Below are 12,714 nucleotides of genomic sequence, written 5' to 3' on the forward strand. Positions count from 1 at the left end.
AATGAGGATATTGTGCGCTCACAGTCAGCTGTCCTCTGTGTGTGTGTGTGTGTGTGTGTGGTGAGTTCACTGATCCACTTCTGCACCCAGAGAAAATGTCTCTCCTGTTTGGTTACGGTTGTAAGTAGGCATAGCATTTATACTTATGTATGTAATTATTTATTTATAATACCAACGTGACTTGAGCCTTGAAGCCCCTTACTGCCTTGCGGTTGGGGGAAGGAGATAGTGTTAGATAGTTAGAAGCGCTGCTGCCCACTGGTGTAATGTCTTCATGCTGCCACTGGGTGGCCGCTGATGTTTATTCACGAGCTACACGTGGTTTTGTTCCACGGTAAAAGCTGGAGGAGAGAGCCCCGCACAGCGAGAGGCTTCCAGAGCAGCATCATGTCTCTGTACCGCAACTCCGCCTGGTTCCTGAAGGGAGTGACCGAGTTCACCAGGTAAGACATTTATCCTGTTGTGTATGTGCTGCGAGACAGCACTGAGTCTGTGACCGCGTCCTGCTGTGCATCATCAGTGTGCATGTGTAGAGCATCATTAGTTCTTATTAGAGCAGCACGCAGCATAAGACTTTAATGAAAGTTGATGGTAAACGAGTCGCAGAAGAAGTGTAGAGAATGAATACACTATGGGGGGGGGGGGGGGGGGGGGGGGGGTGGCTGCTGATGAATGCTGCCTAACATTAAAGTGAAGATACATTTCTGTGAATTAACTGTATTTCTGATTTGAGTGGAAGTATTATCATAATTAAGTTTTAAAGCAACCGTTCTCATACCAAACTATATTGTTGGAAATTCATGTTTACATACTATTGCCTAATTTAAAATTAGCCTTTAATTTTAAAATAATTTTTTATATGTTTGTGCCTTAGTTTATTTTCCAGTGCCACTGGTGTACAATTTTGAGCCCATGGTTATATAAAAATAGACTGGAAGACATATGATGTAGTTGGACTATTCCATTATAGAAAAAATATGAATTTCTGGCTGTAGCTCAGTAGGTAGAGCAGGTCACCTACTGATCGGAAGGTCAGCGGTTCGAATCCTGGCTACTCCGGGCTACATGCCAATGTATCCTTGGGCAAGATACTTAACCCCAAGTTGCTCTCCGACCGTTCTGTCGGAGTATGAATGTGTGTGAATGTTAGGTAATTAAAAAGCACTTAGCTTCATAAAAAATGGAAGTGCTTGTATGAATGGGAGTGCATGGGTGAATGCAAACAGGTTGTATAAGCGCTTTGAGTGCTCTGACTGAGTAGAAAAGCGCTATATAAGAACTAGTCCATTTACCATTTACCATTAATAGAATACAAACAAAAATAGCCAAAGAAAAACTTCAGATGCCTTTTTAGTAAGACACCATCCATCCGTTCATCCATTTTCTTCCACTTATCCTGGGCCGGGTCACTTTTCTTAAAAAAATGTGACTAATGTAGAATAAATGCACAGTTTTTACTGCATGATATTATAATGGTAGTAAGCTGTAAATTATGTCTACAGTAAGGAAACGGGAGGAGGAAAAAAGGCACCATACTGGCAACCCAGCTGCTGGTTGATTCCAACTTTTAAATTGTCGATCTGTTTTCTGATCAGCAAATCAATAGATTATTTGAGAAAATATGTAGTCAGGTTATCTTGATGATGACTAGCTGAATTTTGATGTGTGAAAGTGTGAAAATGCCGCTGCAGATTTTAGTCATGGTTTATGATCATGGATCCCTGAACATCACAGATTTATGAATCAAAGATCAGTTTATAGTGACTCAGCAAGAGATGTGTAGGACCATAACTCAGTTGTTGAACCATAACGGGGCTCTAAGTGCTTTATCAGTGTTATCTGATCTATTGCAGCCCCGAGGTGCCTTTCCTCATCAGTGCACAGCAAGCCAAGTGTTCTGAAGAGGTGCTTTTGTGATCGCTTCCCTTCTCCCCTTTGTTCTGTGTTATCTTTTTCTCCCAGAGAGCTCCCCGGCAACCCGCTCTGACCCAGCGCTAATAGCTCTCTGCATGACACCATGGAACAGAGCAGGCATTTAATCTCAGTAATCCCCCCCCCGCCTGCCCGCCTGTCCCCTTCATGCCCCACTTTGACTGCCCTCAACAATGGCATCTAGGACAATGGGGGGAATTGATTTCCTTGGTGCCAAACACATTTAGACACACACGCATACACTTGAACGACTGCTGTTGTCACCGCCAGCCCTCAAACCCCAAACCTCTGCTTGACAGAGACGATGCCAGGCACACACTTTCCTTCATTGTATCTACAGTAAAGCTGTGAAGGCATGTACAGTAAGCAGGCTGACCTCAAACACTCACCCCTTTCTGGTCTGAAAACATACAAACACTGAGGCAGAGATGGAGCTGATGGCAGCAGTGCAGCTAAGCAGGCTGCTGGTATATATAAAATGTAGTAAGTGGTGATGTTTTACAGGAATGCCTTCTTGTCAGCCTCCAAGCGGTTTGTGGAGAAGGACCTGGAGGTGTCCGTGGCTGGACGCTCCTTTATGATAACAGGAGCTAACAGTGGTATTGGAAAAGCCACTGCCATGGCCATCGCTAAGAGAGGTACTACACCTACGCCCCCGATTGTCCACGAGTCAGCTCAGACACAGAGACAGCAAAACAGCACATGTTGAAATCGCTGTATTAAAAGTCTTGTTTTATCACAGAGTGACAGAGGTAGTCATAGTAATAATTGTGTGTTAGTCATGGCATTTTCCTAAGTAGTTATATTTTGTGAACTTTGTGTCAGTTATTTAGCAGTCACCATAATGAACAAAACAGACAAAAAAAAAACAGTCGATCAACAGAAGGGAAAAAAGAAACAACTTAAAAAAACACACACATCCAAATCATAAAGGGCCCGAATCCAGTTTTTCAAAATTTCATTTCTAAAACTGAAAGCTAAATAAGATTGGATGCTGTGTGAACTGTAAATAAAAACAGAATGCAAAGATTTGCCCTTAGTTATTTCACAATAGAACATAGAAAACATTTCCAATGTTTAAACAGAAAAAAAAAAACTATTTTAAGAAAAAACATTAGTTCATTTTGAATTTGATGTTTGAGCAACATGTCTCAAAAACTTGGGACAGAGTCATGATTCCCACTGTGCAGCATCCCCTCATCTTTTTTCAACAGTCTTTAAACATCTGGGGACTGAGGAGAGCAGCTGCTGGGCTTTTGGGAGTGGAATGTCCCATTCTAGCTGCTCAGCAGTTCTTCTTTGTCATATTTCCTGTTTCATGATGCTCCAGATGATCTCAGTTGTTGAAAGCTCTGCACTGAAGTTCAGCAGCTGGACTCTTCTTCTATGAAGCCATGTTACTGTAATAGATGCAGTATGTGGTTTAACATTGTCTCGCTGAAATATGCAAGGCCTTCCCTAAAAAAGATGTCTGGTTGGGAGGAAATGTTCTTCTAAAACCTGTATATACCTTTCAGCATTGGTGGTGTCTTTCCAGATATGCAAGTTGCCAGTTTCATAGGCACTAATGCACCTCCATACTATCAGAGATGCAGGCCTTTGACCTGAGTGCTGATAAGAAGCCAGATGGTCCCTCGTCTTTATAATGGAGGACACAGGGTCCAAGTTTTCCAAAAGGAATTTCAAATTTCAATGTGTCCAACTACAGAATAGTTTTCCACCTTACCTCAGTCCATTTTAAATGAGCTTTGGCCCAGAGCAGACAGCAGCGTTTCTGGATCATGTTCACATATGTCTTCTTCTCAGCATGATAGTGCGTTAGCCTGCATTTGTGGATGGCACAGTGAGCTGTCATCACAGACAGTGATTTCTGGAAGTGTTCCTGAGCCCATGCAGTGATTTTCCTGACAGAATCATGCCTGTTTTTAATGCAGTGCTGCCTGAGAGCCCGAAGATCATGGCCAGTCAATATTTGACTTTCTTATCCTTTACAGTGCACACACAGATTTCTTGACATTCTCTGAATCTTTTGATGATTTTATGTACTGTAGCTGATGTTGAGATAGTCTCTGCAGTTTTACGCTGAGGAACATATTCTGGAATTATTCCACAATTTGTAGATGTAGGTCTTTTTGTAGATTCATGAACCTCTGCCCATCTTTACTTCTTAGAAACTCTGCCTGTCTAAGATGCTCTTTTTATACCCAGTTATGTTGCCAACTTGTTGTCAATTAACATAATTAGATGCAAATTGTTCCTCCAGCTGTTTCTTTTTAGTAGCACTTCAATAGAATAGAATGCCTTTATTGTCATTATACAGGATGTACAATGAGATTGGAGATTGGAAATGAGATTCCAGCCTTTAGTTGCCCCGTCCCAATTTTTTTTTGAGGTGTGTTGCTGTCAATAAATTCAAAATCAGCAAATATTTTTAAAGAAATAGCTCATAAAATAGTAAAATAGCAGTTAATTTGATAGTTTTCTGTGTTCTTATGTGGGTTTATGAGATTCACAAATCATTGAAAATCTATTATTTCAGTATTGTTTCAGTTTTCCAGGACGAGGTCATTCTTAAGGTCTTTTGTGTTCAAATGCTTTTCCCTTTCTAGTACAATGATTTGATCTTTGTCACAGGTGGAACGATCCACATGGTCTGCAGGAATAAGGACAAAGCTGAGGAGGCAAGGGCCGATATTGTCAAGGAGACTGGAAACAAAGTACAGTGTGACTCTCTTTTCACCATCATGAAAGAATGGCACAGACAACCTTCAGTTTTACACCAGATGTGACATTATTGGTTCTCCTAAATGGCTGGTGTCGTTACAGGAAGTCTATGTTCATATCCTGGACCTGTCTGAGACCAAGAAGGTCTGGGAGTTTGCTGAGGGCTTTAAGAGGAAGTACAAGTCTCTCAACGTACTGGTGAGCAACATGTTAGCCTCTTTATTTGTATTTTCTTTTTTTTTTTGTGCTTGCAACTGATGCAGCTGAATGATCCTATATTGATATGTTTTAGATTAATAATGCCGGCGCCATCATGAGTCAGAGGGATTTGAACGCTGAGGGGCTTGAGAAAAGCTTTGCTATTAACGTCCTGGGTGAGTCAAAAGTTAGAACAGGAGGTGTGAAGACCAGGAAAATAGAAGATAGTTATTTTTTTTTCTTTAATGTTTGGTCATTTTTAGGGGTTTACATTCTCACCAAGAGTCTCGTTCCATTGCTGGAGAAGAGTACCGACCCCAGAGTGGTGAGTCTGATGCATTCAACCTGTGTTCACTGTCAGTTCACACAAAGTACTCACTCCTACAGTGCTGTGCACAAGTCTTGAGCCACTCTTCATTTCTTTATAGTTTGCCTGGAAAAATAGGAAATAGGTTAAGCGATTTATTGAACCTTGTGCCAGCGTACATGGAAATATAATATATAAGGCCTAACAAGCTTGAAAGTCAATATTTTGTGTGACCATCTTTATTCCTCAGCACAGCCTGAACTCTCTCAGGCAGCTTTCTTGTAATTTCTTTCAGGAATAATTCTCCAGGCTTCTTGGAGGACATTCAAAGCTCTTCTTCTTTCTCTTTTTTTTTTTAAACCTGTCACGTCTGGCAGTTTTCGCAATCAGAATGATGATCTGAATGCACTGCTGTACCAAACATATTAAAGCTCTTCTTTTGATGTTGGCTGCCTTTTATTTTTTTTTTCTCTGTCAAGATGAGCCCACACTGCTACATCAGACCTGTTGCCACTGATTTTCAGTCCAATCCTTGTGTAATTTGGCACACTTCAGCCTTTTCTAACTGTTTTCCTGCTTTAAGAACAGCTTTGTGATAGCCACCCTTCCACTGAGACCGTTTCTGATGATGTTCAGTGAACAGTAAATGAATCGACTGAAGAGCCAGATGCATCTCTCAGATCCTTTGTCAGGTCTTTGTTGGATTTTTTGCTGTTTCCTAAGGACATGACTTTAGATACTGTTCATCTGCTGGATACAAATTTTCAGGCCTGCCATTTTTCTTTTTTGTTATCCACTTGTTCAGTTTACTCAATTTCTTAACGGCACACTGGACACCTCTTCTATGTCTTCTTCTTCTTCTTCTTCTTCTTTTGGCTGCTCCCTTTAGGGGTCACCAGAGAGGATCATCTGCCATCTCACCCTACCCTTATCACCCTCTTTGGTCACACCAACCCTCTGCATGTCTTCCTTCCCTACATATTGAGATATACCAACTAGTGGGCACAAAACTGCTATTTTATGCTGGTCAAACTGTGTTATCTTTGGCATTTTTTGCAGATTTAGCTAAAAAAAAAAATTTTAAACAGATGATGTGTTTTTGTGACAGGCTGCTAGTAACGAAGTACCTAAAGATACTATTTAAAATTGTTCTTTACAAAGTTGTCTGTTATGTGTAGATGCAAGACTGGTCCCTTGAGTTGGGTCCTTTTTTGTGTTTGAATGATTGATAAGTCAGTGTTCAGTAGCTTAGCAAACACACAAAAAAAAGAAGCATTCCTCTGAAAATGGTCAGGTGCAAAGCCTGGACTAAAAATGAGTGAAAAAAGCATTCAGAGTCCAAAGAAAAACTTTGAAAGACCTTCAGAAAGCTCAGAGAACCATCGCTCAAGGCCAATTTAAAAAAACTACAAGAATGCTTGGCTCCTTGGAAGTAAAATATAAAGAAAAGAGGGGTGGCTCAAGACTTTTGCACAGTACTGTACATTGTCTTCAAAAACAGACAGTAGAATATGAGGCACTGGCCAACATAACTTGACATTTTAATAGTCGAGTAATGCTTTTGAGCTACTGCATGGGGGATATTTAATGGGTCAACAACAGTTTAGACAAGTAAACATTGTAACAGCACAACAATAGAGGTGCAACATTCAAAGCAGGATTAATGCAACTGTTATAATACCAGAGTGTTTTTTTTATTTAGGAGAACATGTATAAATCTCTGTCTTCAGCTTCTCAGTGTGGTTTATTTAGCTTTCTATATTAGTGATCTGGTTTTAATACTTTTAGCTCACTGAACCAAAGATTTAGAGATGTTATCTTAGGCTTTAGGAAACTTGGATAGGGCTTTTTTTTTTAAAGTTTTCTGGCCTTTTATAGACAAAATGCCTTCCTGATTAATGGGGGAAAATTTTGAGATGAATCAGTACAAACAGCATCATTAATCCCTGCTATTTGCGCTCTTATTCATTCTTCTGTGTTCAGATCACCGTGTCATCAGGAGGAATGTTGGTGCAGAAGCTCAGGACAGGAAACCTGCAGTCAGAGAGAGGCCGCTACGACGGCACCATGGTCTACGCCCAGCACAAAGTAAGACCTGAGCTGGAAGCCTGCGACAGACTGCTCTGAGTTCATCAGGAATCAGGGAAGACTGAAAAGTTTGAAAATGAATGACAAAATGAATTGTATGATTAGTCTTCTGGTAAATATATGCCACTGTAATGTATATTTGTATTAGAATGCCACAATTTAAAGTCAGTCTTCAATCAGATATTGCAATAACATGTTTTCCTCTGGTATAACTGACAAAGTTCATTGATTATGACTTGGGATGCACATTATATCAGTGGCTTAAAATTTCTGTTATTGTTCTGATTTTTAGCTGATAACTATGTCCAATAATGCGGTCTGAAAGCACCGTATGGACAGGGGAGTAAAACGCAGCATTCAGCACAGCAAGTGTGGCACGAACACATTAACCTCTTTTTCTCATTTTCTTCATATTTATTAATAGTTGTAATATAATTATTGATGTTAGTTATTGTTTTAAATTATCATCACACCTCTAAAATGTATTACAGCTTGAATCAAGACTACTCTGAGCTACGGTCATCCCAGCCACTTGCTGCCATGTGTTCTCACTGTAGTTTGGATCAGTATGTGCGAGCATCATGAAAAATGCAAGTGAACGTGTGTGTAAAGAGCACAGAGGGAGCAGAGAAGCTGTTAATTACTCAGCTGAAATCAACTGTGTCTGCGGGAGCTGCGCCTTATTTTATAACCACAACAGAGACATCATACACGAGTTAAAGACATTTTTTTTTGCTACACCTTTACTTTAAATAAAACTGCAAAGTGTGTCAAGAGCTGATAGTGTAAATCTAGTGACAAAGTCTCAAGTTGTTGGAAGGTAAATGTTTTTTATGGGCTTAATGTATATACTCAGCTCAACCCACAAATCTATTTTCCTTATAAATGTGGCACCATTTAAGGGGAAATAAACAGGCTTTCCAACAGTATGAGATTTACTGCCAAGGCACAAATCTCCTTATTTTTTGTGTTAAGTTTGTATCACCTGGAGTGCTAGCCTAAAGCTGTGGTTCATCACATGACAAAAACAGGCATTCACAGTCAACCATTCAGGTACACTGACTGTGTTAGATGCACTTAGACATGTTCACTGATGTGTGTTCCAGAGGCAGCAGGTGGTGATGACAGAGCAGCTGGCAAAGACTCACACTAGCATCCACTTCTCCGTCATGCATCCCGGCTGGGTGGACACTCCAGGTACGACTCACTCACTCAAATGCATAAAAATCCAAATGTTTCCACAATTTAAAAAAAATGTATTCATTTTCATGCGCACACTTATCCAAGTTGGTTTGCCTTCTGTCCGTTACCTGTGTGTGTGTGTGTGTGTCCATCTGACTGTCTGTCTATCCCAGCGGTGTCCAATGCTATGCCAGACTTTCATCGATCCATGAAGGACAGCCTGCGGACCCCGGAGCAAGGTGCCGACACAGTGGTGTGGCTGGCTGTCTCTGAGGCCGCTACCAAAACCCCCAGTGGATGCTTCTATCAGGGTATGTTTCACAAAGCAAACATCTTAATTTTCCTGGTTATCAACATACAAAAATCCAAAACAAATGATCAAGATTTCCATTTTTGGAAAACAAATTGGTAAGAAGGAGAGAAGAGCACAGTTAAACAGTAGTGGGTTGAATATGCTGCACGGTGTGTGTGTGTGTGTGTGTGTATTTGGCCTGAGTCCATTGCAGCTGGAGTGGACTGCTTTGGTGCCAGATACCACCACACAGATGCACTTTTTCATCCTCACACTGATAAAATGTCCCCAGTGGCCTTGAAGAGAAAGCTTGTCGCCTGACAGGAAAAACTTGATAGACATGCTGCGCGCCACAGTTATCACAGTTAACTACAACTAAACTGAAAACTAAAACATGTGAAAAATCATTTAATTAACTAAAAGACCAATAAAAACTAGACTTTTAAGAAAAGTTTAAACTAACTGAATTGGTTGTGGAAAACTAACAAATAAAATTAAAAAAATATATAGAGAGGTAATATCCTCATTTTAAGTACTAAAATTTCTTATCATAACTCAGCTGATGCAGCTTTGATGGGCGTGTTTATTGAGACTTTGAGTTTCTACAAGACTGAAAGTCAGCTGTTGTTTTATTTGTAACACCTGTACTGATTTAGACTAACAAACAGAATAAACAGAACGGTGCCACATAAATACGTTTTACTTCAAAATGAACCACAAACCAAACATTTCCAAAAAATACAAACTAAACCGAAACAAGCAAACCTACGCTGGAAACTAACTGAAACTAAGCTGAATTAAAAACAAAGTCAAAATGAAATAAAAAGAAAAATTAGAAAATGCAAAACAGTAATTACTCTGCTGCACTCGTGTTTAATGTGAGGCAGTTTTCTGTTTTGTCTGCTGCTTATATTCATTTAGTAAAATTGGCAGAGGCAGCAGAGAGGAGACATCACAACTAACTGGAAACATCTGTCTGTTTGGGGTTTTTGCTGCCTGATGTCCGTAAAGTGCAAACATATCTGAAGTGTTTTACAAAATCCCAGACAAGCAGTCTGTATGGCTTTTTCCAGTATTTATAAAACCAACAAAACCTAACCTGTAATGCCAAAGCCATAGAAGCAATCAGTAATGAAATATTTCCTATTAATATGGCACAACTGACAAGTTATGATTCTAGCTCAAACATGTACAGCTTATGAGCTGTGTCAGCCATATGAATTTCCCTCTGGGACCTGGAAAGGTGGAAAACTTTAGCTTGATTTACTGTACAGCGTTAAATTGATGCTGAATTCCCTACACCGAAGTCTGGCATGTACCTTCCTGGAATAGAAACTACACATCGTGGTGATGCAGACCTCAAAAACTGTGAAAGGTCCACTTGGTATCAATATACTGTGTAAACACAGTATATTGATTAGCACCAGGATAATGTCTCGGATTAAAAATTTATAATACACTGTTATTGTATCCAGCTTGCTTCCAATGCTAATAGAATTGATAGCATTCTGCCAGTGTAGACATATCATTTTGCCATTTTCTCTGATAGTCCACTGTAGACTAAAATCTGAAGCCTTCTCTCTATCCTACGTTTCATGTCAGCACTGGTGAGATTGCAATTTTAGGGTCATGTATAAAAGGTTACCAGTGTAACCATATGTCTGGATCTACTATTTACACCCCTTATTTCACAGGATCCGTGGAGTCCGTTCAGCCCTCTCAGTCATCACCATCAGACATGTAGCAAGCGCTGTCACTACTGTCCCCACAGTAACTGGGCAGCTCATTGTCTCGTATCAAGCAAACAACAGTTCAGTCAGGACTGCTATAGTGAAAAGAAGACTGTTGTTTCCATCTGCAGTAATTTATATTTGGCAGCTTCCACACCCTTGCATGTGCATTCATTGAAGGTCCAGCACAGAACAAACCAGAGATCAGCTGTAACAGATATGGAATTAAAATTGAACTGAATGAATTTAAAAGCCTTCTCCTCACATACAGGGTCTTGAATAATTAGGCATTATCTTATCTTAAAGATCTCATAGTACTGTATCGCCCCAATAGAGCACTTTGCTCTCAGACTGCTGGCTTACTTGTGGTCCTTCTAGGGTACTTAAGAGTAGAATGGGAGGCAGAGTCTTCAGCTTTCAGGCCCCTCTTCTCTGGAACCAGCTCCCAGTTGGGATTCCTGTTAAAAGGGAGTTTTTCCTTCCCACTGTTGCCAAGTGCTTGCTCATAGGGGGTCGTTTTGACTGCTGGCTTTTCTCTGTAACTATTGGTTGGTCTTTACCTTACAGTATAAAGCACCTTGAGGTGACTGTTGTGATTTGGCACTATCTAAATAAAATTGAATTGAATTGGACTGAACTGAATATGGCACTAATTAGGTCAGAAACAGCATGAAAGGAGGGTCTGGGGTGGAGGTGGGCTGTGGAATGGCTTGTAGATTCACAGCCAGCTAAAGCATTTGCTGGCCCTCCCTGAAAGTAGATGTGTGTGTGTGTGCTCTTAGAAAAAAGATGTTTGGCTCCTGGTCAAATGAATTAACTTCTATAAACAGAACGCACTGTTATATCAAAGTCTGACCACTTAGCAGCCACCCTGCTAACACCTCTGGGCGGTTAATTTTGAAGACCCTACTTAAAAAAAGGTTTATCTGTTTCTCTGACTCTTCCTTTGTTGCTGCACCTGAACCAGCTCTCTAAAAACCTTGTTTTTACCAACATTATCTCATTTCTGCTTTATCTTGTTGCTTTTTATGTTTAACTTGAACACACTTAATCAAAAATAATCAATCAGTCATCAGTGTAAGTTTTATGATAGCAGTGACTGGTCATCACAGATTTATTATCAGCTCAGGATTGAGGCTGCAGTTTGGATATGTGCTTCATTTCCTGCCTTTCCAACAGGGGTCATATCAATTCTGGCTTACCTTCAGATTCCCCCTGATAAAATGTCGAAGACCAGGAGTTAGACAACAGTTTTGTATACACACTTTAATGTTAACATCAGTGTGTGTGTCTGTGTGTGTGTGTGTGTGTGTGTCTGCACAGACCGGAAGATGGTATCCACCCACCTGCCTTTGGCCTGGACCCACAGCTCCCCTCTGGAAGAACAAAAGTTAATGTCTGTACTGGAGGACTTAGCCAAGACGTTTCAGCCACACTGAGTCAGCAGGAGACGAGTACAACACTAACGCCACCAGTTTATACTGACTGAGGCTGGGATCAGATTTCATTTTAAAAAATGCCCCAGGTGAGAGAGTGAAAATAGATCTTTGAAGATCATTTTAAGTGGCAGCACCATCTGTGGTCACCGGTTTAAAGTGGGCGTGTTAAGATGTGTTTGGGAAACCCAGCCTTGTAATGCCAAACTAAAGTCACTGTTAATTAAGGGATTAGCAAGATTTATATTGCTTTATTACTAACTACATAAATAGGTTTTTTTTTATGTTTTTTGAGACTTTATGTGGACTAAATACTTTATTGTATGTTTGATAGTGATGCTGCCTTTAGGTGAGTTATTGAGCTGATAGGGAGATCCCTCATAAAGCACAAACAGCACAGCCGGTCTCCGTGACTTTATTAAAGTTGTCAGTCAGATGGGAATCTGATGTGACCAAAGTCACGCACACACACACACCAGCCATGGGGTCAGTGTCATGCTTGTGTTTTGATGACTTACAAACGTAAGCGATGTGTGTTTAAAAGCTCTGTAAGTAACCTGTGTATTTGCTTTCTTGTGGTGTAGTTATTGTTCTGTGCAGGCTGAAGCCCAGACTGGTACACGTGTTGTTCTCTTTATGAGCTTAAATACACAAGGCAGCAGCATCACTTGACATGTGCAATAAAATGAGATTTATGACTCTGTGATATCTGCCCAGCACCTTTAAAACAGCCTTTTACTGACTGTGAATTCACTGGAGTTTACCTTGTAAATGCTTGCTTGAATAAAGAGTACAGTACTGCTCGTTTTGTGTCTTATTGTGCAG

At 40.4% G+C, this 12,714-nt stretch overlaps 1 protein-coding gene across 1 annotated transcript; it reads left to right on the forward strand.

The window, feature by feature from the left end:
* Positions 1-297: 297 nt before the first annotated feature.
* On the forward strand, positions 298-12,692 carry dhrs12la (dehydrogenase/reductase 12-like a). The gene is made up of 10 exons (XM_030743777.1): positions 298-443; positions 2,437-2,570; positions 4,567-4,649; positions 4,759-4,854; positions 4,949-5,030; positions 5,118-5,179; positions 7,145-7,249; positions 8,356-8,446; positions 8,605-8,742; positions 11,777-12,692. Exons 1-10 carry the CDS (start codon positions 298-300, stop codon positions 11,890-11,892), a joined length of 1,053 nt encoding a protein of 350 aa, XP_030599637.1. The 3' UTR covers positions 11,893-12,692.
* Positions 12,693-12,714: the final 22 nt, after the last annotated feature.

The sequence above is a fragment of the Archocentrus centrarchus genome, chromosome 13 (assembly GCF_007364275.1).
Source record: "Archocentrus centrarchus isolate MPI-CPG fArcCen1 chromosome 13, fArcCen1, whole genome shotgun sequence".
NCBI classification, from domain to species: Eukaryota; Metazoa; Chordata; class Actinopteri; order Cichliformes; family Cichlidae; genus Archocentrus; species Archocentrus centrarchus.